We start from the raw sequence: 25,572 nt of genomic DNA, 5'->3' as shown, positions 1-25,572 counted from the left end.
TCCTAATGTCCCATCTGAACCTCTCCTGATGCAGGAGAGGTTCAGATGGGACATTAGGAAAATGTTCTTCACTATGGTGTTGGTCCATCACCAGAAGAGGTTACTGAGAAAGGTGGTGGAAACTTGTCCCTTGGAGGATTTCTAAGTTCAGCTACCACAAAAGCCACACAGCTGACCTGGGATAGTGCTGCTTATGGTCCTACCCAGAGAAAGTGGTTGGACTAAATGATCTCCACAGGGTCCTTCAGGCCCAAAGTTCTTTGATTTAACCAATGCAAACATCAGGGGTTAAGCTGCTGTAAGGTTTTACCTTGTAACTGATAAATAAAGTCATATCAAAGCAGGTTGACACAAAATGTGAAGTGTTTTAGAGAAAGTGATAATTCCAGCCTAAGAGTGAGTTAATTTACCAATAAAGGATAAGTGCTATGTTTTCCTGAAGGATAAAATCCTGATGAATTACTCCTCTTGGATCGTTGCTTTACTGTTGATTTTAGTAGGGCTCTCAATGGAGTACATTACTTATCTGATAGTCTATCTAAGCCCCTTATTCTACTCTATCTTTTTATAAGTCTACTGCCTTTACCTCATATAACTTTGAATTTTGGTCACTTTGTTTCCTTTTTTATTTATGGGTACAGAAAAGTGACCTCATGCTGATGAAGATCATTAATTGTGAAACTCTCCGGAATTACAGGTTGTTCTGGCTGATATACCAGTAAACTTCAGATTGTCTCCTTTATCAGCCTGAAGTTTGTGTAATTGTGTTTACCAAAAATTCAATCTCTAAATGAAATTTAATCAGGAAATTAAATCAAGAAGCTACCGAGGTCTGATTCACATCCCATAATCATTTTAAAGAGAAGTTTAAATAGAATGGAGATTGTTTTGCTTATCTTAACTCTGAGGATAAAACATCTTTGGAAGATATTTAAATTTTCAGGGAGTCATAGAACAATTTGAGTTGGAAGAGACCTTAATGATCATCTGTGAAGATTTGTTTTTGTGGAGGTTCTTTTGCTTTAAACCTACTTCCATATTAAAACTGTCCAGTGATTGCAACACTAGTTAGATTGATACTGCATGGGATATCCAGACTTGTTGCATCTAGACCTGTTGATTTTCCCACTAGATGGCATTATGCATTAAGTGCAAGTTAATAATTGGTTGACTAAAGATTTAAAATATTTAAAAAATAAGAAATTATCTATTGTGTTTGCTCTTAGCCTATGCTTAGAACTGTGGCTTAAAAATCACTTGACCAACTTCTACCTGACAGCAACCCAATCCATCCTTAATGCATCAAATATGGATCTGCTCAAAGCAATAAAGGAAGTCAGCCATGGCAACAATATCTGATCATGTGTGCAATGTGATTTTTAGAATAAAACTTGTCCAGCCTTTCTGCATTTAACATTTAAAGAGTGACTTCAGTGCTGCAGATTGCTTCCTTTCTGGCTGCATGGCTTCAGCTGAAGTGATGGGAGGTGTCCTAAGTAAAGCTGCAGTGCTGAAAATTGTTTTTAAGTAAAAAGCCCTGCATTAACTTTTTTTTTTTTTAATTTAGTAGCTAATTCAGGATAGATAATCAGAATAATTCATCACTTCAAGCTTAAATATAGAGGTGCTGCTGTTTCCTCCACCCAGATGAAGTATTAGCAACCCCCTTACAAAATTATGTGATGCTCAAGAGTGAGGCTTCCAGAACCTAAGGACCTGACCAGAGAAGGTCCATCTGAGGTGGAGCAGAAGTCCAACTCCTTGAACAGAACTGATCAGATACATGTTATCCAGGGTACACTTCCCTGTATGCTGTATTCTGAGCTGGATTTTTTCTTTATTCTTATGTAGAATGTAAGAGGCTCCAGGCTGGAAAGGGGCAATCCAATATTGCAACATTTTACTGTAAGAGAGGTGTAGAGTATGAGCTGGATGAACCAGTTCAGTTGGTCTGGGCCAATAATGGAAAAGTATCCAAGGACAAGAAATCAAGTAAATATTGGCTTAGTATTAAAAAGGTCTTTTAAATTCTCACGCTGTTGGAGCAAATAAAAGTAGAACTTGTGCTTGTTTCTAAATTAGCTTTTGTGAAGAGGACAGATTAATGCCACCTGGAGAAACTTACCAAAAGATTGCCATGAACTCAGGCTGTTAAACTGTTTGTGTTTTCTGTTTAAAACTTTATTTTACTCATGCTATGCCCTGAGGTTTGATAAACTATGAGTTTAATTGTCCTGTGCAGTGCATGGCTGTAGATAATGCGATGTGTGATTCCTTGACACAGAAGTGTTTATGGTTTGTGTTTGCCTGTGATGGGTGATGGGATTCAACCCTTTTGTGACACTGCTATAAAAATACCTCATGAGATCTGCCTTCAACCAAATTGTTGAAATACCTACAAACTGCAAATATGAACTAGGGTATGGATCCACTGAATTAGAGCAACTGGTTTCCTCTTGTCATTTGAGATGAAGATTGAATGTAGCTTTTAGTTGGTTAGTAATATTATCAATTAATAGGCATTAATCATTGTTAATTTTATTATTGATTAATTTTAATAAACACATGTGTTTCATTATTAGGATCCAAAACTTGATAGTTTCACAAATGGTATGAAATCGTATTGGGAATTAACAGATTTTCATATGGAAAGGTTAGTGACAGAAATTTCCTTTATTATTTAGTCAATGGGGAGCACTCAGTGAAAAGCAACCAGCCAATCCTGGTATTTGAAGCATGCATTCTGCATTGGGATCCTAATGGTTGTGCCCCAAGGGATTTCAATACACCCAGTTGTTCAGTAACATACAGCAGAGACAAGCAAGCACGTTAGAAAAATGGACATTGGGAGGCATGTGTTTCCTTTCTGTTCCTAAAAAAGCTGAATTGCTCGAGACAAAGGGATTTTAAAGCACCCATTCCCCAGCCAGTGAATGATATGAATGTGTAAAGCATTGCTTATAAATCAACTCCGTGCTCAGCAGCAGCTCTCCCCAGTCCTGCTCTGACATTGCAGAGGGACAAGCCTGGGTCACATCCCACAGGCAAAGCCCAGAGCCATCAATAGGAGATCTGAGCTCTCTGGGAGCTCTGCAGCCACTGCTTGCTGCTCCACCAACTGCAGCCTGCTGCACTCACAGGGAGCTGCACCAGCATTTAAAAATTCCTGAATTACAATGCATATCTTGCTTTTGAGGCACCAAGCTGGCACGAGCCATCACACCTAGTCCAAAACCAGCACTCTGGTGTTTAATTACTGAACTCATTTGCCTGTGACTCTTCATTTAAATGAGTCTGTCTTTCCAGGGGATCAAAATTGCTTTTTGAATCTCCATTTGATTGATCTCTGCAGTAACAACTGGATTTCCTGGTGGCTTAAGGGATCTTTCTGTTGGATCTGAAATTATTAATTACCATAGAGCTCTTCTGAAACACCTAAAATTTTTTTCAATTGTTAAAAAGTTTAAATGAAACATTAGATGGAGATGAGTGGCAATATCCTGAAGGGGAAAATAGATCTTATTTAGGAGCAGCTTGTTTTCTGATCTTCACACACAGAAATTAACACAGATGTTTTGGTGTATCTGCAATACAGTCTTGGCTGTACTTGTGACCAAGAAAGTGCCAATTTCTTAATCTTTTTTAGCAAATAAAGAAAAGGAGAAACATCAAGCAAATTAGTAAAGCACATTTAAACACAGGAAGTCGTGGATCTATTTTAGTAATTGTGAAGATGGCTCATCCTCAGAGGGTGTTATTAAATTCCTAATGTCAGAATAAAAAAAAGAAAGGTAGTACCTGCCTGTTTGTAGCTGGACTCAGCTAGTGAAAGTAGGCTCCAGAAGTGTTCTGGGGAGGAAGTCCTCTGCCAAACTCCCCCCTCCAGATGAATGAATAAATGTAGCTGCAGCATGAAACCCCAAACATTTACATCGAAATCATCTGCAGAGCTGGAGAGGTCTGTCCTTTGGCACTCACTTCCTCCCTGAAGCAGTGAGAGCTCTGAGAACACTCTCCTTGTCCCCAGAACTCAGATGTGCCCAAAGAGTGCCACAGAGAAGCCTCTGCAAAGAGGGAAAAGTGAGGATTTGGCTATCTAGCACACAGGAAAAAAAGTTGTTGAGACAACATACAGCAGGAGTTAGTATTTATTTGTTTTAGGCACCAGCCTTCTAAATAACTGAAACTATTTCAGATGTTACCATGGGGTATTAACTTGAAAATTATGACTTTTTGGTATCTGTAAGCTTCATTCCATCTGTTCTTTCTGGTCCGTGTTTATGCTGCTGGTATCTGTCTGGTTGCTGTCACTGCCCAGGAGTGAACCTTGGCCTGGTTCATGCTTAAATAGAGTATTTTTTATTTGCTTGACTCTAATAATGGGGAAAAAAATAAAGTTCTATTTTTCACATACTGACATTTTAGAAAATATCTATTTAATTTACATTTTTGGTAGAAAATCTCAATGCAAGATAAATGCATGGTAAGTGTGAATTGCAGGATTGCAACTGTAGTGTATTAAGAAAATAATTATGTTATTTGAAGGTTAGCCATATAATTTTCTTTTATTCTTTTAGAACAGAAGTTGAATTTCAACTACGTAATATTTTCTAGAAATAAGGATTTTTAATGGCTTCACTTAGGTACAGAGAACACGGTAATGGTCACGAATTTGGCAGAGAACAGTGTTTGCTTTCACCACCGTGTGATTCATCAGAGCTCTTGCAGGATGGTGGTCACAGAGCAGTGCAGGGCTGCCAAAGGCGTCAGCAACCTTGGACACCTTTACATTACAAATTTTAGTGACACAAAAAGGCTGTGGCAGGTCTCCTCACCTGGAGAGCATCACCCTGAGCTTGTGCAACCCTGAAGCTTCGCTATGCAGAGTTAATAGCTGAGACCTTGGAAACATCAGAGGGGCACCAGTCCAGTGCCACACCTGAGCTAAAAAGCCCAAATGCTCTGCAAGGCTAAATGGGCTCAAGATACAGAGCAGCAGCAGCTCTGACATCTGTCCAAACAGAGGCTCTTAGAGTTGTTTGTTTCTGCAAAGGCTTTTTAATAGCAAAGTGAAAAATCTACTCTCTTCAGGATTTAATGATGAGTACACCTTCACTGCTGCCACCTTGAGCTGGTTTATCTGGCTGTAGATTGGAGGGGTGTGTGCCTTTTTGGTTGCATCTGTGAATGTGTATAAAGAAAACCCTGGCACTGCAGTCCAGCTGGCTCTGCAAGCCACCAGGAGCCTAGGCAGCCACACTGGAGCATTTGGTTTATTGCACTGGAGAACAGGGAATCATAATACCAGTCACTCTCCAGCATACATCTTGGTTAAGGACTTTTCTGGTGTAGCTGTAGCTGTATATGTCCTCCTAGTGTAGCTCTGCTAGGTGAAATAATGTCTTCCTGAGAAAAATAGCACTTGAGAGCTACACATGGAAAGTGCTGCATGGGAACTGCATAATGTAATTCCTCATTAGGAGGGAAACCATAGCCATTGTTGCTCTTCCCTGCAGAACTCAGACCACACCTCTCCCACTGAAGTCTGTGTGCTTTAGAGTCCCAGAAGAGGTTTAAGTTCTGTGATCAGGCTAATTTAATAGGAGAGGTTTAATTATTTGATACCACAGGAAAAAAAATAGAATTACTGACTTTTGCATCCTTTCCAAATCTGACATTTCCAAGCAGGTCTGTAATGGCAGTCTCAGAGGACCTGTGCAGTCCCCAGCACAGCCAAAGGATAACCTGTTGCTAAGCAACCAATATAAGTGTGCTGCTCAACATTTATTTCATTTGGAAAGAACGTATTCTTTAAGTACTTCATCTTAGCTACTGAGCACAAAGAGTTTTCCACTTGTTTTTCTGTAGCTGTGCACATGTGTAAAACGGCCAATTTGCACAATCAAATGTGCACACCCAAGAACAGGTGCCAGAGAGGAACAGGCAAAATGGAAGGTATAAAAAACTGGCACGAGTACTTTAGCCCTTTCTGAGATCAGCATCCTGAATTTGCCTCTTTGTGTCTTTGTTCAGCCTAATTGAAAACGGGCTGCCTTGGAGCAAGGATGTGGCAGAGCTCTCTGCAGGGCTTACCAGTGTTTGTTGATGCAGCCTCTTTTGAGGATGTCAGGATTTTCCCACTGACACAAAGAAACACTTTTCACCCTGACAAACAAAGCCAGAACATAACACTGAATTTCCATCCTGAAGACTCCAAATCTCAGATTCTGCACTTTTTTCAGAAAAGAAGCTAAATAGCTTCAGAAAAGAGCACTTGCTGCCCTCCAATTAACACCACTTTCACTTCAGGGCTTGTCCCTACAGTGAAATAAAACCCTATAGATCTGCTAGGCTCGTGTGTGTGTATCTGAAATCAGCCTTGGCTGAACAGTCTCTAGCTAGATTGTCCTTGGAGGAGTTGTTAGTCATGTTTTCCAGTTTAGAGTACGTCGGGTGCCTGAGTATCTGAAGAGCTTTTTGTTCCCAACCAGTGAAGGTCTTTCTGCTGCTGACCCAATGGATCATGTTGGATACAGACAGATGTCTCACTGCCCTCTGATCAAGCGACATGGATACACATTTTGCCTTCAACTGGTGTGGTTTCCAAACGATGTGTTTTGACAAATGAAATGCAGTGTGGGAGTACTACAGTGTTTGCAAGCTAAGCCGTGTCTTGGGAGCAGTAACTAACAACTACAGCTTTTTTTAGAGCTGAGGAAAATTAAGCCCAGTGTTGAAGAAATGCAGCTGAGCTCTGCATGGAATCCTGCAGCTTTGGTGACTGAAGACTCTTGGTGTCTTAGAGTATTCAGGTGCACAAATCTCTCCCTGCCCCTCTCCCTCACTTCACTCTGCTTCCTATGCTTAAGTAGAGAATTGTCTTCCAGACATCTCTTCATTGGAGGTCTCACTTGAAGTGTTTGCCTCCCATCACGATGCAGAGCTCCCAGAGCTGAATCAATACCTCTTTCTTCTGGCAGCTGTAGTCCATGCAGGAACACTGCTGTCAACAGGCTGACTCTGCAGTGCCACATCACAACAGCGTGGCTGCTGTCACATCTGGGGCCAGGAGAGCAAATTTGCTGCTTAACCTGGCAGCCTGGTCATGAAGAGATTGAGTATGGTTTTGAGACAGAAATAATTGCTATTTTCAATCCCAGAGTTTTGATCTGTTAAAGCAAATTATTGGCTGTCTTGCTTCATTTAGGGAATACTTTCCCAAAACCGGTGCTTCCTATTTCTTTGGAACATTCAGTCTTCAGTGACCTCTTGCTGCAGAGAGGTACAAGATCAAGCAACCAACCAACCAACCAACCAACCAACCAACCAACCCTTTCACAAGAAGCTGACATGAAAAATAACTCCTATGAAAGTTATCTGACCAAATCCAAAGCAGACTTGCTTAATGAGTGAGCAAGTAGGGAAATGCAAGAGTCTGTTTTTTTCTTCAAGCCCAAGTAAAATAGAGAAGTCAGGAAAAGGATAAAACAAAATGGGCCAAGATGCTTCTTTTTCAAGATGCTTGATTTCAAGTTGCAAGATTCACAACAGCATTTGGGTTTGGGAAAAAAAAAAAGCATTTTTTCACTAAAAGAAAAAAAATCAGGGAATGGTTAACAAACACTCACAAGAGGACGTTGTGTGAGTAACATATACTGAAATAAAACTACAGGGGGAATAAATTACAGACAAAAATACAGCACAAATAAAGAGCAAGGGTATCTTAAGCAAAGTGTAATTCTAAATTGAGTAAAGGGCAAAAGATGAGATGTAGTTTCACAGGAAATCTGAAATAGCTCCAGTTAAGCTTAACTTAGGATGCAGAAGCTGGTATATTTGAAATACATCTATGTATTACTGTATAATTTAGGCATCTTGAGAGGCTGTAAGCACCATTTTGCAGTAGCTTGTGTAAATATCCTGAGTGAACCAATGATGAGGAGGGGGAATATAAAATGCAGATCATAGATTTGGCTAAAATTCAATATTTTGGAGGGGGTTAATATAACTTTAAAGAAAATGCAAGAAAAAAAAGAGAATAGATGAGGATGTGTGACTCTTCCAAGGGTGTATTATATGCCCTCTACAAATAATTTCACAACCTAAGAGGGAGAAAGGAGGAAATTCAAGTCAGCATGCTTAATACACTTATACTAACTCAATTTTATTGAATTATTTTTGACATTTTAGATGCTGTGTAAAATAAATCCCTTCAGTGCCGATATAAACAAATATTTTCCCTTTGCCCTCAGCCAGCTGTTCAATTATTTTCCCTTTGCCCTGGGGACTTTCTGTTCAAACTCTTTGTTCTTTTGAAGAGCCACTCCTCTGGAATTAGGCTCTCTGGTTGGCCACAGTATCCCATTCTCCTGATAGGACAGCAGGTGGATCTGGGCAGCAGCCAAAGGGAATAACCTGTGACCCAGGGACAGCAGGGATAGCAGCACTGACACACAAAACATTAGCACTGAAGGAGTATTTCTCCTTTGGCACTTCAAAAATGAAAATTGATATTCATAGCCACATTCTACCTAAGGAATGGCCTGACCTGAAAAAGGTAATAAGAGTTTAGATACTCAGTGCCTTAGTTTATCAGCAACCATTTCTACCAATGTGATTTTTGAAAGAAAAATTAATGAATCGTTCTGGGGTAAATATCTCTAGGTTTTTGTCTAATTTGGGATATTTTTCCAACTGTAAAATATTTGTATTTCACTACTTTGAAAAGGAAGAGTCCAGCCAGAAGGGCATGTAAAACTGGGCTTTGTTCCCCATTTTTTATTTATTCTGAAGCAATTCTTGAAGTTTTCCTTGAGTTTTTTAAGACATGAAAGTTTTGGATAATAAGGAATAAATTCCACTTTCTTGATAAAAATAGAACTGTTCTGTTCCATTCCTAAATGGTATTCACTTTTGTTTCAAATAAAATAAATAATCAAATATTAGACAAAATTAATGTTAACTAAGACAAATTCATTCACATCATTATACCCACAGGCATGAAATCATTAACTTCAATGGGAGTGGGGTCACTCTAAGTACAGCTAATTGATGATGATAATTTTACTAATATCTGTTATTTTTTCAGTTACTGTAAAGAAGTAGCCTGTTGTATTTAAAATAGAAAATCTCAGTTGTCGGAACACTGAGGCTATAAGTGAATTTCTGTTAACTTGTTGTTGTTGTTGTTGTTATTTGGTGTCACAAATTTATTCTTGTCCACAATATTTTTCATGATCCTGTGAAATGCATTTTAGAATGGAAAATGCTGTTTAGGTTTTAACGTAATCAATCTGAAAAGATTTCATATCTATTAGCTCTGCATTTCTGTGATTTTAAGCAGTCCAGTTTCAGTTTCAGTCAATATTAGAGAGAGATCAGCTGGGAAATGTAAACAGCACATTAGAAAAAAAAAAAGTAATGAGAAAACCTGGCATTGAAAACATGCATAGGATTATTTCTTCATTAGTTGTGAAAAATAACATCATTATGCACAAAACCTCCTGGAAAGGAACGTTTGTTTCCTTGTTTGGCTAGGAAGGTTTTTTATAAATATCTATTTGAACACCCTATTTGTAATAATAACAGCTCCTGATGAAAAACACATACACTGGATAATGTAGGTGAAGATACAGATACTTTTAGAGTAATTATGTCTGTTTTAAATGGATAGGAGTTTAAATATCCATCATAGAAAGATAGGTTGCTTTTGCACATTTCAGATTTTGTTGTCTGTGCAATAACTTCATAAAAACACCTATATAATTCATTCTGATGTTATATGGGGTTTTATTTAAAAAATAAATATTTTTGTCTGTAAGTATTTTAAATGGACAATAAGTTCACTGAGATAAAATGACCCCAAGAATTCCTTGATGCTCACAGATGCACATCAAGACTTAATTCACTAATGTTAGACACTGTGGGCCAGCACTGCATTTCTTTAAACAGAGATAAAGAGGCAAATACCAAATTTTTAAAATTTAATTTCCACCTGCTAGGTTTTTTTCCCTCTGTTCTGAGTGATTCAATGGTTTATTAATGGGCTCAGAGTAGAAAACAACTCTCAGAATTCCCTGGAGTCCTCTGGAAATTCAAGCCATTAACACAGATCATGCAAGGAAAACCAATGAGGCATCTTAACATGCACACATTTATTTAGTGCTAAACTTCTCTTTCTTGTTTCCAGCTTTGTAAATACTGGACCTTCAAACTAAAAAATTCTATTGTCAAGATACTGACTTAACAGCCTAGGAAAATATCACAAGTATGGAAGATCACAGAAAAAGCAGATATGGGCTGTCAATACCTGCAACTAATACCTGAGGGGAAGAAAGAATAAAATAAGTTCAAAAACAGTGAATTTCTCTATTGCCTATGGGCTCCTTCAGTACCCATTTCAGGTACTTGTTTTCTGTTCAGCAATTAGCATGGATCTAGTTTAAAGTTCTCATTAGTTGTTGCTCATTAAACTTTCCCAAAATTTCAGTATTTTTACACGTGTATAAACCCATAGATGTATAAATTTAAATAAAATTTACATAGTTGCATAGTTAAACAGGACACACAGCCTCAGTGACTGCATCTCTGGCTGAGGTCAGGAGGTTTGGCTCTTCACACCCACATTAGGAGAGCTCACAGTGGCACTAAGTGATGATTTGGTATTACAGGAAATTCAGGACTGTGTCCAAATTGTTTACACTTCAGCAAAACAAATGCCTGCTCTTACTTAGTTTCATTTTAAATGTTTCTTTTTTGGAGAAATGGGAATTATGAGCATTGTTTTCACTCAGAGATTTCAAGAGTTCATTCCTTTCTAGGTGATAATTTATGAAAGTAAAAGGAAATCAGCATCTTATGTAGGTTTTGAGTTTTTTGCATGAACAATTCTGAATCTCTCTGAAAGAATCAATGAGCATCTAAGCTTCTCCTTTTTAGCTTCTCTTTCCTGTTTAAATATTAATAGGCAAGAGGCTGACCTTCACTCCTGCTGCTGAGTCATGGAAGCTGAAAAGTGGAATCAATGCATCTTTATGCTAATGATTAACTGATCACAGATTGGAAAGCTGTCGGCTCAATTTTCACACTGCCAGATGCTTAACTTAATATTTTCAGTGTCAAAATTATTTCAGCTAGAACCTCAATGTAGTAAGCAACTTTAAGCATTTCTAAAGCAGTTGTTTAAAAATGTTGTTGAGCTGGAAACTAAAATGAACTGGAAACTAAAATTCCAGCTGTACAACCACCATTAGTCCAGTCCAGCTACACTTCAGCACTTCTGCTGATGTCAGTGAGGCTACGCTGGCTCAAAGCTCAGCACGTGCAAGAGTTTCTCCTGAATGAGGTATTTTTGTAAGAATTATTATTATTATTATTATTATTATTATTATTATTATTATTACTAGTACTGCAGAGAGCTAACTAGCCCTGTCTTTCTCTTCTTTCCTCCACAGAGATATGGATATGGTGGATGGGTACAGCTGGATCATCACTGCAAGGTTTGGGCTCTTTGGTGCTCAGAGCTGATCTTGTGTCATCATCAGGAATAGAAACTCAGAAGAGATATATTAGAGAAGCAAAATGGCAATAAGATTGGCTCTGTCTTTGATACAGATTTCTCTAGAGGTCTATTTCCTATGAAGTAACATCTGGCCAAGTCCTAATATACCTCAGCAGAACCTTTTGCCTGAAAGATGAAACTCAGACTCTCTTGTATCCATTCTTCTTTATCATCTCACTTTCACACTTGGAATGGATAGCTCTGAGAAAGTCTTTCCAACAAGATAGGTCAGGCTAAAGCAGGTTACATACAGATTTGGGGTGAGTTAGATGCAGTCATCTCTATGACAAGCAAACCCAAAAGGAACTGATATTTTAATAAACAAGAACAAGCCACCTGCAAAACCAAAGCATGGATGGCACAGATTTTGGAATACATGGCAGCTGCAGGAAGGAGACGGGGATTGGACACATTTCTGGTGATTTTGCTACAGGTCTAAAATTCTGTGCTAAAAATAGTTTGCAGAGGAACTTTGTGGCAAGTCAATAATGGCCTTACACGCTCCTCCGAGAATTCCACCCAGCCTACTTCTGTCTGGAAATTCTGCATGACAAAACATGCATGGCAAAATAAAATCCTGTTCAGACATGTGGATGTTATCTCCTAAGAATTAAAAAAAAACCCAAAGGCCTCCCATATCATTCTCTGAAGGAGCACCAGGGTCAAACTGGAAGAAAATAATTACGTGCATATTTTAAAAGTGCATTTTGGGATGTGACTGAGGAGTTTAGTGAGGAGAGAATTTTAAATGCAGTTTTCTAAACCAAATCAGCCTGCAGGACTTAATTTTTAAATGTCCCTCTCTTAATTTCCACATACATTAATCAAAACAAATATTAGATAATTTTTAGGAGGGGATGGAGTAGAGAAGTATAGAATTGAATGGAAGAGAAAAGTCTGTGTGATCTATTCATATGTGATAAAGTGCTTGGTTCTACTGTGTCTTTTTCTCACACCCCAAATATTTTTTTTTTATTGGACAACCTGTATCAATACACTAAATTTTTCTTACTGTACTTGAGTGTATGGCTACAGTAAACCTCTCCATCAGGTTGGAAAACCAGTTTTACAAGAACCTGAAGTATTTCACCAGGGGATCAGGACCTTGTAGTTGTAACATTTCAAGTAATTTTCACAACCCATGATACAGCTAACAAGTAACTTGACAGGTTGCCAAGGCAGCACACTTGGATTTCTTGAGGATGGCTTTAAAATATTCATTAGGACAGTAGATTTGTGAGTGATGTATGAAGGTAGTAACAAATTCAATGTTAAGAACAGTTTGAGTTCTCAGAAGAGGAGGACAGAACCCCCCCTGGCCTGGCACACTGGTTGTAAATATTCTGATGTAACAGGTTCTTTTCTTTAGAAAAATTGACAGGATCCTGAATAAGACCAATTTTGTGAGGAAAAATAAAGTGGCCTTTGGAGAGAGAGAGAAATCCCTTTCTTGAAGGACCCAAAGACTGCCTTGCCCTCAGCCCCTATTTACTGGGAAGGTGAAGGAATAGCTGCTGGGTTTTCTTGTGTAGCTTTCAGTTTTACCTGCAGATGGAGTGTGTTCTCTGCCCAGTGCCTCTGCTGCATGACTGCACTGACCCAGCCCACATGCACAGCACCGGGGGATCCTCTGACTTTCCATTTACCCCTGCAGTAGATTGAAACAACCAAGAAATACTCAGGGCTTGCAGGTGTTGGTGAATTGTTTCTCATCCATTTGTGCCAGCAGAAATCCTGTTGTGTCTGTAGCAGCTGGTGGGCACCCCTAATTGTAACAGACAATTTCCTTAATGTGCTGACACTGCCTCTCTTTGAACCATTCACAAATCAACCAAATATGACACTTCAAAAGTTTCCAGGCTGATAAAGGAACAAAGTTCATGACTCTGATAATATTTTGAACTTCCTAAGTCTGGAAATTGGTGGCATATGAGAAAGGTTTCACACTAATTCAGGTCATGGGTTTATGCTGTGTATAAGTTTTGTTTGGGACTTTTCTTTCCCAAATTCTTCAATTTTTTTTTTTCTTAACAATGATAAAACATTATCTGAAGACAACACAATAGGTCTCCTTTTGTCTCAGTATCACTGGTGATAAGAAATCACTGGACTGAAATTAACTGTGTTACACAATTATTTCTGTAGTTACTGGAATCATTGTGATGCTATTGACTTTAAAACAACACACACATACCCAAAGGGAAAATTTAGCACAGATTTAATTAGAGCATTGTTTTGAGGTCAAAATTTGGTTTGAGGATAAACTTGGATTAAGGTACCTGGTATCTCTTCCAAATAAATATAGAGTGATGTACATTGCAAAAGGAAGAGGATTTTTTAAAATAATTCTGAAGAAGTAAACCAGAACTACAAATGACTGTTTTATTCATATCTATTTTTAAAATAGTTTCTGTTTAAAAATACCTACTGAATAGAAATAAAAGATCAAAAATTTGCCACTGAATTTCTGTAACGAGCACAATATATCAAGAGACTATAAATTAGCAGGTATTACTTTGTCACATTTATAATATATGGAAATGTCATTTCACAGGGACAGGCAAAGATGATGAAGGATGGGAAGGTTTTTAGAATCATTCAAGAGAACTGCTGGGATCCAGAAGTACGGATTAAAGAGATGGACCAGTCAGGTACCTCCACAAAGGAACTCAAATCATTGTGCTTCACTTAGAATAACAACTTCTCTGTCAGTCCATCTGAAAGTGCTCAACAACAATAGCAAAAAAAGGTTTATCATGCTAATTCCTTGGTTTAAATCTGCTGAAAGTAATTGGAAACTGATATGCTTTACACTCAGAAGTATATATGCTTTATACTGTGCCCATACCTTTCCTCATTCTCAGTAGCAATTTATTCCCCACTAGAATTTATTAATTTTAAGGAACTCATTGACAAAAGTAAGGATGACTGACCCTGGACTTGAAATGGAACCATACATTCCAGTTAAAACGTGATTCTCAAAGGAGGAAGAAGCCCTTTCATTTTTGTTCCAAATATTAAAAATATTCTTTTTACACATAGGATTTCTTGTATGTCTGTTTCCTTTTCTAATACCTTTTTTCTGTTTATCCATGTTTCAGCCTCATTCTGTGTTTTTGCTGTAGGACTCTGAGCCTAGAGAACTGGTACAATTACTTTGTCAGAAAAGGGTTTTCCTCATTTAGAAATTTAACCAGATGCCAAATTTGCAAATTTATTTTCCATCATGTTCCATGCAAGCCACTAAATAAGGTTGGTAAGATGGGAGACTGAGGATGAGGGAAGGAATTTCTAGGCTGATCAATTATTTTTGCTAGTTCTTATTAACACTGTAATTCCAAATTACTCTTCTTAGAGACATTTTATGTTACTATAGATTATTTTTTCTTAGATTGAGACCTCAATAGTTCCTACATCAGTTTCCCAGTAGACACAACTTGAATATCTTCAACTTTTCATGAGGAACTAAGTCCTGAATTGCTTAAAAGAGTGGATGTTGCACAAGTAGCATCTTTATGATTATTGCTTCCTCCTCTCAGGCCTTATCACCCTCGACCAGCACATTAAAGAGGTTGTAGCCAGTGGGGAAATGGTCTCTTCTCCAAGATGACAAATAATAAACAAGAAGAAACTGCCTGAATTTTTATCATGGGAGGTTTAGATTGGATATTAGCAAAAATTTCTTCACTAGAAATCTTGTCAAGCCCTGGTGTAGTCCCCATCCTTGGAAGGATTTAAAGGATGTGTAGATGTGGTGCCTGGGACACAGTTCAGTGGTGGGCTTGGCAGAACTGGATTCATGGTTGGAATCAATGATCTTAGAGGTCTTTTCCAACCTAAATTATTCTGTGATTCTGTGTTAGGAGATAGTCTGGGTTATTCTTCTCAGGGAGGTTTAGTGCAGCACATAACATAGGCTAGCTTGGGAACCCACCAGCTAGTGGGCAATTTCTGTAAACACAATTTAGACAATTTTCATCTACTTCATTTTCACCCTGGAAAAGCAATATTTGAAACTCCAGCCATTAGACATTTAATGGGAATGCCAGAAAGCCTTTGCAGATCTGAAATCCACTGCCTTGTCACAGAATCATAGAATCATGCCTTGACTAGGCTGTAATGTTTCTCTGAGTTAGCTCAGGGATTTTGGGGATTACCAAATCACTCAACTACATAGTGGATCATAAATAGCCTTTGGGCATCTTTCTCTTTCAGGTATTTCCCTCAGCACTAATGGCAAGTTTCTACAACCCAGTTCTGCCCCATATATTTGTTGTAGACAAAGGGAAAACACAGGAGGATTTTTTTTTCAGGTTTTTGCAGCAGCTCTCCAGAAAAGAAAATGTATCATGAAAGCAGCATCACAATATTTCTTCATGAACTAAACAGTGCTCTCTTGGTTAAAAAACATCTAAACCTGTATGTTACAGCACCATCTGGTGACTTGTGCCCTAAAAATGTCCCTTTTATTAGAGCACTCCAGACATACAGTCATCAGCCAATTAATTATGTGGGGGGAAAAAAAGGCCTTGGTGTTTTTCATTCTTTCATCCTTACTGCTCAGCTAATGATAAAGACTATGGACCACATTTATTCCTTTTTGGTTTAGAAAGCTGCAGCTACTTAGTTCAGACTGCTTTCTCTTCCACAGGCTGAGATAGATTATACCCAAAATTTAACCTCCAAACGTGACATAATTTTGGGACAAAGATGCAAGAAGTCTCCCAGCTGAACAAAACTAGAATCAGTCACTGAAAGTTATTTTGAACTCAGAGAGATAATTTAGAGCTTGGTTGCTAAAAGGCTTTGTTTGTGCAAGGCCCAAGAAATCTTGCCAGTAATAAGAAATGGTCTCTAGTGGACCAAAGAGACTCAATCACTTCTCCCAATCATATGTCCTAGATCTAATTGATGTACATACTTTTGTCTTGATCCACTCAATAAAGCAAGCTATCCATGTAATTCAATAAAACAAGCTGTAAAAGTAATTAACATCACAGTTCTGTGACACAAATCATCACAATTTTGTCTGAGAAAATACATCAGTTCATCCTAACTGCCTTTGCTCGTTATTTTCTCCTTTGTAAAACCCTCTGAGGAGGGTAAAAAAGTAGAGGCTGATTCTTCTTCCTAAAGCTAATGTCTAGGAACAGTCAGCTTGGAAATGTACCTTTAAGGTTTATGTTAAATGTGCTCAGAAATATAAAAATGGATTGAAAGCAGATACAATGGTTTTTGTGGAAAACATGGATAATGTTCTCAACAGACCAATCAAGTGTTTGTATTGGTGGATGATCTAACTTGGATAATTCAGTATTTATGTAATTTTGCAAACCTAACCCTTACCCCTAAACCATTGCTGTTGTACATAATATTAATCAGATCTTGTAGCAATCTGAGTCAGCTTCTTCTCTTGTTTCCTACTTAAACTTCTGAGGAGGAGGATAAATCACTTTAATCATTCAAATATTTTGGCAAGTCATTTAGAGTTTTTCTAGAGTTCATTCTCCTGCAGTTTTTTTCTGCCATCTTTTGTTCTAGCAGTTTTACTACTAACAACCAAGTTAAATTTTTAAAGCATGACAAGATATGTGCAAAAATATTACAAACAAACCTAAAAAACCACCAAAACAAAACCATTTTGCATGTAACTATTTTGTGAATTCCTAATAACTCTTTATTGTTTGCTTTGTTTGTCTGCCAGGTTTGTTGTTTTCACTCCTGTAACCTGTCACACAAAATATTATAATAGAGATTTGTGTTTGAGCAGAAACAAAACAACATGGACTTAATTCTTTTTATTTTTAACATCAAAATTATTTCTGAAAACAGGCACATTTTTTCATATTTACAAGCTGAGTAGTCCAGACACAAGAGGAATGAAACCTAACACAATATAGCTTTGGGAACACTTAGGAAAACATTGTTTAACAACCATTGGTAACATAATTGTATTAATCTTTGGGCTAATTCATTTATTTATTTAATATATATGACAAATTCACCCCAAAGTAAACTTCAGTTACTGTATTCTGTTGGTTTCATATCAGTTTCATTCACATGAGAGTTATACTAAATTGCTATTTTAATTGTTTGTGCATGTGCATACTAAATCCTTCTAAAATCAAAATCAAATTAGCTAGCATGAATATGGTAGTGTTTGTTCTTTCTACTTAGCAAAAATATCCAATTCCTAATAAACTGATACACTATGAGTTTTATTGCCATGATCCTTAATTTTAAAAAAAATAAAAACTTTTCTCTGTCACTATTAAATCAATCTTTCTTATCATTAAAGTTTTTACATTCTGCATCTCAAACCAAAGTATTTTCTTATTTATAACATTTATAACAGACCACAAAAAAGGAAGCATTAATATTTGCTTTTTCTTACTCAGGAGTCACCGTCCAAGTCCTGTCCACAGTCCCTGTAATGTTCAGCTACTGGGTAGGTCCCAACTAAGATATTTCATAATTCATATGTAGCAACATTTTTAAAATACAAAAGCATCTTCCTGCAAATTGAAACAGTCACTAGAATTGTTCTGCTGTGAAAAAGAAAGGGCAAAAAAGGAGTACAGGTATGAGAAGAAGTCTGCAGGATGTCCTGGCAAGGCTCCACACCAGAGCACACCCAGGGAGAAAAGATAAAACAACTGAATTTCTTCTGGGGGCTTATGGGGGCAGCTGGAAATGGAGAGAAAAAAATATATCCAACATGAATCCATGGTGAGCAGACAGACATATATGTACACATTCCATGAAAGCTAGACATCAATCAGTACTTTCTCAAGGAAAAAAAAAAAAAGACATAAAGGATGTATTTGTGGCCTTGTCCCACTTTCTTTTAAATGTGGCATGGGACTCATTAACCTAGAATGATTTGAATCTTAAAAATCAGGAGCAAATTTAAGTTCCTATGTTCCCCACGTGGTGATCTTGAATGCTTCAAAGAAATAAAGACAGGCTGAGGAGATAAATCACAGGAAAATGCTGTTCTAAACACATTCTGAATGTGACTTTAGCAATGTTTTACAAGATGCTTATATGTAAATGGATTTGTGCATTTAGAACTATTGTGCTAAGCCCACATATAAGAAATACCATTGATTTCCGTCATTTCTAGTTGGTAACATCTCTTCAAAATTTTATTCTGGTATCTAAGGGAATATTTTCCATTAGATATGCATTGGGGGAAAAAAACTAGAGATTGATTGCATGGATATTGCACTTCCTTATTAGGATTATGGATGTTATCTCCTTCTAAATGTTAGAGAAGTTTGCTCAAGCTTTCTCTGTAAAATTCACATATTCCAGCATCTCCCATTTCTTATTTTTACTTCTTCAGCTTCAGTAATAGGAGAGTAAATATTCATTGCTATGTATAAAAATTATATACTGAGGTTTTTGCATGGGGATAAACAAAACCAGGGGACTGCTTTACACAAAAGACCAGGTACTAATGTGCATCAGCAACCTGGGCTTTATTGCACTCATCCTGAGCAGTAAAGGCAACAGTAGTTGATAAAATATTCAAGAGAAAAAGCAGAACCATATCCAGAGGTTTTAAACAAAGCAGAATTTAGCCCTACTAGTTCCCAGCTATTCAGAACTGTAAATCAAATTTGGGTTCAAACCCTACCAGTTGTTTGCAATGACATTTATCCAATAACTTCCAAAGGTGATAACATTTGAGAACTATGTTTAAATGTACTGTTCTGCTTCATATCTTACCAGGCCAAACCTCAGGATACTTTAGATCTTGCCCAGATGTTAAATAATGACTTAGCTGCTACAGTAAAGAAGTACCCCAAGAGGTTTATTGGGCTGGGCACGTTGCCTCTGCAAGCTCCAGAGCTGGCTGTGAGGGAAATGCACCGCTGTGTGAATGAACTTGGTTTTCCTGGAGTGCAGATTGGATCTCATGTCAATGAGTGGGACCTGAATGCCCCAGAGCTCTACGATGTTTATGCTGTGAGTAGCTGTTGCTTTCCTTCTTTGGGGGAATTCTGTGATATGGAAATCTGTCTAAAAATATCTTGGAGCACGTTGAGTCATCATTTGAGCCTTCTAATCTGCTTAGTGATCAGAGAGACTCAGCTTTAGTTGTAAATGATAATTCTTTATAGGATATAATGGCAATGATACAACATACTCTGAAATATATTTTATAATAATGAATAACAAATTTTGTTTTATTATATGAGTTCTCACTGTAGATCTCCCTTCTTGATTTGTGATGATACTTACAATATCAAATAAAGTCTTTCTGCACTGTTTGCATTTGAGTTCAAGTTACTGTATCCAGTCCTATTGAAATAACTGATAAACCCCCCTGAGATTATCAGAGATACCTGTAGCACCAAGCACCACACAGAACTATGTAAACAGGACCAAAATTCCCAAACTGAATTATTGATTATCAAATGAATTAATAGATAGCATTTCTTATATAGCCTGAGATCCAGATGAGGGTGGTCATTTGTCTAAATTAGGGGTTTAACCAATGTCCATTCTGAATCTGTTTCTCAAGTTATTAGAGCTGTCAGCCTGGAATTGATTCACAGAGGTTATTTTGCAGGATGCTCAATTTATTCAGAAACTCTGTTGGTGCATCACCTGGACTACTTGTTTTTATGGCCTTATACAGTCAGATACCAACATCTGCTCTTGGAGATGCCCACATTTATGGAATCACAGCATGGCTGAGGTTGGGAGAGGCCTCTGGGGGCCACCTGGACCAACCCCCTGCTCAAGCAGGGCTACCTACAGCCAGACCCCAGGACCATGCCCAGGTGGCTTTTAAAAATCTCCAAGGATGGAAACTCCACAATCCCTCTGGACAACCTGAAATTTCCTGATCTCCACTGAAGCTTTTCTTCTAGGGGACAAACAGTCCCAGTTCTCTCAGCATTTCCTCACAGGAGAGATGCTCAGTCCCTCCATCATCTTGGAGCTCTCTCCAGTAACTACATGTCTCTGCTACTGAGATCCCTCTCCTCTTCTGGGATCTCTCTCTTATCCTGTACATCCTTCAGCTTGTTTCACACATGTAGGAAGTAACCCCTTTCCTTTTTAGAAACATCTCTGGATAATACAGATTATGAAATTAAGCCATATTGGATAATGAACTTTGCCAAACTACCAGGCCAATTATTGAATTGCTATTTTTAGTTTACAAATGTAGATGGCAATTATTCTCCACGATCCAAAAGTTGCAGCTTTTATTTATGCATGTATGGGTAAATAAACCCAAATTTTTCAAATGTGTGATAATCTCCTTAGCAACAAGAGCATGTCCAGAAATACATCTGACAAAATGAAGCTGTTAAATCCTGGTTAAGCATATGAATGACTCTGATGACTGTGTATTTAAATTTAAGCACACAGTTAAATTACAGTCAGAGTCAGCATCCAACACTAGTCTTCTGTTTGCCTTTCCAAAGATGTCAGTAGTTTTGGAAGAATTACTGTACTTGGGTAGAGATGGATTATTGAGCAGAATACAGCCAGATTTTGAACTCTTAGGAAGAATTAGGAATAATTTAACATTTTTTTAAGCTAGGTAGAGGGCCAAAGGGGACAAAGGTAGTGGAACTCAATGAAAATTTCTGAATGCAGCTGGAACAATTCTGCAAAACCATTCTCAAATGATTCTATAAGACAATATGGGAATTCATTCTCATATGTGTAATGAAACCAAAAGAATGTTTGCTTGAACTGATTTTATACTACAGGATGGCTGAAAAACAGAGCTGGAAAAGCATTTTTGTACTGCATTATTCTGAGAAACGCTTGGTTCACTAAAGAGATGTTATCATCTATGCTTCCAGTCCTGTAGTCACAGGAGGAGCTCTCAAACTGAGTGGAGACTTCAAGATATGGCCCAAAGGAGTAAATACAGACAACTATTGCTTCTAGTTCTTACTTGTGGGCCTGTTTTCATTACTAGTACTACTGCTCAGTACTACTGCAGGTCATTGAAAAGCATGACTAAGATCTAAGATGCATTTTGCTATGATTAATCATGATTCACACTTTTTCTTTTTGCTGCAGGCTGCTGAGAAATTAAATTGCTGTCTCTTTGTGCATCCCTGGGACATGCAGATAGATGGGAGGATGTCCAAATATTGGTTTCCCTGGCTAATAGGTAAGTGTATATTACTTTGCTTAACCTACATTTATGAACTGGATTATGTCCAGGAGATTGCTGCCAAATAAAGTACAAGTACAGAAAAAATTACATCATTTTTCTGTCAAACTTTCTTTTTTTTTCAGTCTAGTATTATGATTAAGTCTGTTGTGTAAACTCAGCAGTCATTTGTTTCTAAGCTTGTTTAGCTTTATTTTAAATACTTAGAATTTAAATTATTCAGACTAGCAACAGAATATAGTATTCTCTTTTGCCCTAAATACAAAGAGCAGATAACAAGGAAGAAGTGAATCATCTCAGAAATTAGCTCCTCAAAAATAACAGGAGTAAATGAAGGAGTAAGCAAAACCAAACTTTTTTTTTTCTATGATTTCTTGGGTTATTTCTTAGAAACAGGCTGATCAGAGAGGAAATAAATCTAACTTTACATCAGCTGTAGCTGAAACAAAATGTACTTTGAAAGCTCTCAGTAGATGTGGGATATTATCTAGTTTCCATTTTTGCCCCGTTTGAGAGGTAAATCATAACATTGAATAACAGGAGCAGGGTTATTCTGCTACCCAGAAATGTTTAGACCTGATTCTACCCTCATGCATTTTGTTTTGTGTTGGGTTTTTTTTTGCATGGTTTTGCACTGCCATCAGTTCTGAAAAACATACACAACATATATATATATAATACACATTTGCTGGAAAATCTTGCTGTCCCAATCACCAATGCATTATCATGAAAAAATATCAGTTAGTCTTAATCAGATCAGGCTCAAAACCACAGATTTATGAAGAGAATAAAATGATTGCATTTACTTAACAAAGTGAAAATAGAATATTTTCTTACTAAGCCTAATAATGCTTTCCATCTGAGCGTATGGTAAAACATTAATAAAAATAACCTTTCCAGATGCATAGGTGTTGTTTCCCCCATAATTATGGGGAACTCAATTCCTGATTTCAAGCTGCATGTCTGAAGCTGGGTGTTTAAAATGGCTGTAGGAACCTAAATTCCTATTCTCTTCCTAACTAGGCATCCAACTCAGCCAGGAGCAAAGAGAGAGAGACAGGTTAGTTCTAAACTGTAGGATGTGGCATCATGTGGTATCCAAACCCCAAATATCCATTAACATATCTGCTCCACTTCCCACACAAAAGAAACCCACAAGCAGAGGGGAGAAGATACCCTGGCATATTCCAGACTTGTCTCTGAGCAAAGATATTGGGAATCAGGCCTGTACAGGGTATCTCAGGACATACCCACCCTGTCTATATATCCATCTGTCCTAGTGGTATGGGGTAAAAACTGGACTTAGAATTCAGAACACCTTCAGTTCCAAGCCTGTGTCTTCCTTTCAGTTAATTAGAGTTCAACTCTGTGTCCCTCCAGTGGAAAAAATGCATGACCTTTGGTAGCTGTCCTGCAACTATTACTTTTTCAGTTGGCTCAAGGCTACTGGAAGATAATTAAAACAGCATTTAAAAATCAAATAGGAAGTTTAAAAAGTAAAGCTCTTATACAATTAAAATGTTTTTCTTCTTAGGCATGCCAACAGAAACAACCATGGCCATTTGCTCCATGATTATGGGAGGAATTTTTGAAAAATTCCCAAAGCTGAAAGTTTGCTTTGCACATGGAGGTGAGTAGTGTACCATGTGAAACTCCTGTTCCTTGGCTGAGCATGGTACAGTTGTATATTCTGGCATCTCAGCTAATGGGGTCACCATGTGAAGCCTGCCACCAGCCGAGCACTGTCACCCCAAAGAAGACAGCCTGACAGATCAGCTGCTTTTATGAACACTCTCTAGCCTGCAGGGCTTGAACTGGTACAACATTAAGGGAAAACAAAAAGGAAGGGGAGGCAGCAGGTGGTTTAAGGAATGGGACAAGGAAGCAGCAGGAGGAATTTGGGCATCACAGTAGTGAAGAAGTGAGAAAAATAGTGACAGAAGCTAATGAAGGTAAAGGAATAAAAAACCACTGGTGCAAAGCACTTTCTTTCTAAAGAGCTGACAGAAAAATGTATGGATCTTTGGTGATAAGGTGGCTTTTTCCCCTCTTACATAATTTCAGCTTATTAAAATTTATTAACAATTCCTTCTTGCAGGTGGAGCTTTTCCATACACGGTAGGTCGAATCTCCCATGGCTTCAAGGTGCGCCCTGATTTGTGTGCCATGGATAATAAGGTGGATCCAAGGAAATACCTTGGCTCATTTTACACAGACTCTCTTGTCCACGACCATGGGGCACTAAGGCTGCTAACAAGTGTAGTAGGAGAGGTGAGTTTTAGTGCTTCCAGAAGTGGGTGAGTCATTCTTCAGGTAATTTTCCAGGAAATAGCAAAAAGAGAAGAGAAAAAGAAAGAAGGAAGAAGACAATGTCAGCCAGTGAAATAAATTGATGGGCTTCTGCCATGTTGATAATGCTTTTACTATATGGATTTATTGAAATGGTGGGTTTAATCCACGAAATCATGCACTGTCAATCTTAGTTCCATCCTTCTCTGAGCTTGTTCAGGATGGGACTTCAAGCAAAGACTGCTTCTATTTGGAGCCTGGTTTTCAAATGACTTAACTTTCAAATTCAAGTGCATGCTTGAAGAAATCAAATTGTATTTCCACTTGGGAAGTTATAGACAGAAACAAAAATCAGCAATAAGTAAAGCTTTTGTGAGTATCTCAGAGAGACAATTAAACATTATGAGTTTGCATAAGTATTTTAGTTGTTTGTAAAGAAATATTTGTAGTTTTGCAAACCATTTAAATGAGGTACAGGATGGGGCAGAAAAATCCTAAAACATTCAAATAATCCCTTCTCATTTAGTAAATGCTCAGGAAGGAATTGAAGATGGCATCCCTCATGCCAGGTTCCAATGGACCACTGCAAATCAACAAGATACCTGTCTTTGTGTCTTGATCTCTGCACCTCATGGTGTCTGCAGCCAATGGCAAATACCTCCCAGATGTCAAATCAGAAATGCAGGCTCTGACAGGGATTTTCTTGTCTCAACAAGTCCTGTTTCCTGTACATCAGTGTCTAGAGTCACATGGTATGGGGCTGTTGCTGTCATCAGGGCCTCCTGTATGACCAAAGTTCACAAACACCTCTCAGCTGATTGGGGTTTTTCCCTACAAAAAAGAATCTATTGATTTCCCACTTCTAATAGTCTGAACAGGTTACTGCAATAAATCTGCTCTAGAACTGGTACAGAAGTGACTTGCCCAGGCCAGACAGAAGTAGCAATGCAGCACTATTGCTTTCTTTATTGTGGTACTCTGAGCTCAGGTATCACACTTTAAAATCTGTAGGATTTCAGTTCATGCTGCACCTGAAGTCTGTAGCTATGGGACTGGAGTTCTGCCTGCAGCTCCCCTGCAGGACTTGTGCCTTTTAGGAAAACTTTGCATTTGAAGATTCATGGAAAATCAACCATGTCACAGCACAACTACTTCTTGAAACAATAGTATGGAAACTTTTGTGATATGTATATGTTTGTACAATACAGTAACACTGCAGCTCTCAGGAGTGGAGACAACATCTTTTTGGTTAAACCACACTGAACCAAAAATAGATTTATGGAAGGAGCCCCGTAAAATGTGCAAAAAACCTGCCATGGAGCCTATTGCCATTAGAAACAAGTAAAATAAAACCCAGGTCAATTTACTCAAAAAAGATCTGGAAAAAGCTGTTAGAACTGTCAAGTTCTGATAACATCAGTGGGTATTAATTCAGGTGGCATTTGCCATCTCTGTGCCAGGGATTAATTTTAGGCACCAGATGGGTTACTAAAAAAATACTAGGCCTCCCACCCAATACTGATTTCTTTTAATTTCTGTTGCCAACCTCTAAATAGCAAACAAATCATGG

The 25,572-nt window shown here is 37.9% G+C and overlaps 1 protein-coding gene across 4 annotated transcripts in view; it reads left to right on the top strand.

Annotated features, from left to right (window-relative positions):
- ACMSD (aminocarboxymuconate semialdehyde decarboxylase) overlaps positions 1 to 25,572 on the top strand; it is a 38,008-nt gene that overhangs the window by 8,441 nt on the left and 3,995 nt on the right. The window contains exons 1-8 of one of the 4 annotated variants that reach the window (XM_059852584.1): positions 8,432 to 8,557; positions 11,454 to 11,498; positions 14,115 to 14,211; positions 17,959 to 18,008; positions 19,298 to 19,534; positions 21,617 to 21,710; positions 23,248 to 23,343; positions 23,812 to 23,984. In XM_059852584.1, the coding sequence (XP_059708567.1) occupies positions 8,501 to 8,557; positions 11,454 to 11,498; positions 14,115 to 14,211; positions 17,959 to 18,008; positions 19,298 to 19,534; positions 21,617 to 21,710; positions 23,248 to 23,343; positions 23,812 to 23,984 (849 nt within the window). In that variant the 5' untranslated portion in view covers positions 8,432 to 8,500. Of the gene's footprint in view, positions 1 to 8,431; positions 8,558 to 11,119; positions 11,345 to 11,453; positions 11,499 to 14,114; positions 14,212 to 17,958; positions 18,009 to 19,297; positions 19,535 to 21,616; positions 21,711 to 23,247; positions 23,344 to 23,811; positions 23,985 to 25,572 lie in introns of those variants that run through there. The other 3 variants (XM_059852583.1, XM_059852585.1, XM_059852586.1) reach the window with 3 other exon arrangements.

The sequence above is a fragment of the Haemorhous mexicanus genome, chromosome 8 (assembly GCF_027477595.1).
Source record: "Haemorhous mexicanus isolate bHaeMex1 chromosome 8, bHaeMex1.pri, whole genome shotgun sequence".
Lineage (NCBI taxonomy): Eukaryota > Metazoa > Chordata > Aves > Passeriformes > Fringillidae > Haemorhous > Haemorhous mexicanus.
This window is presented reverse-complemented; position numbering and strand designations above follow the sequence as displayed.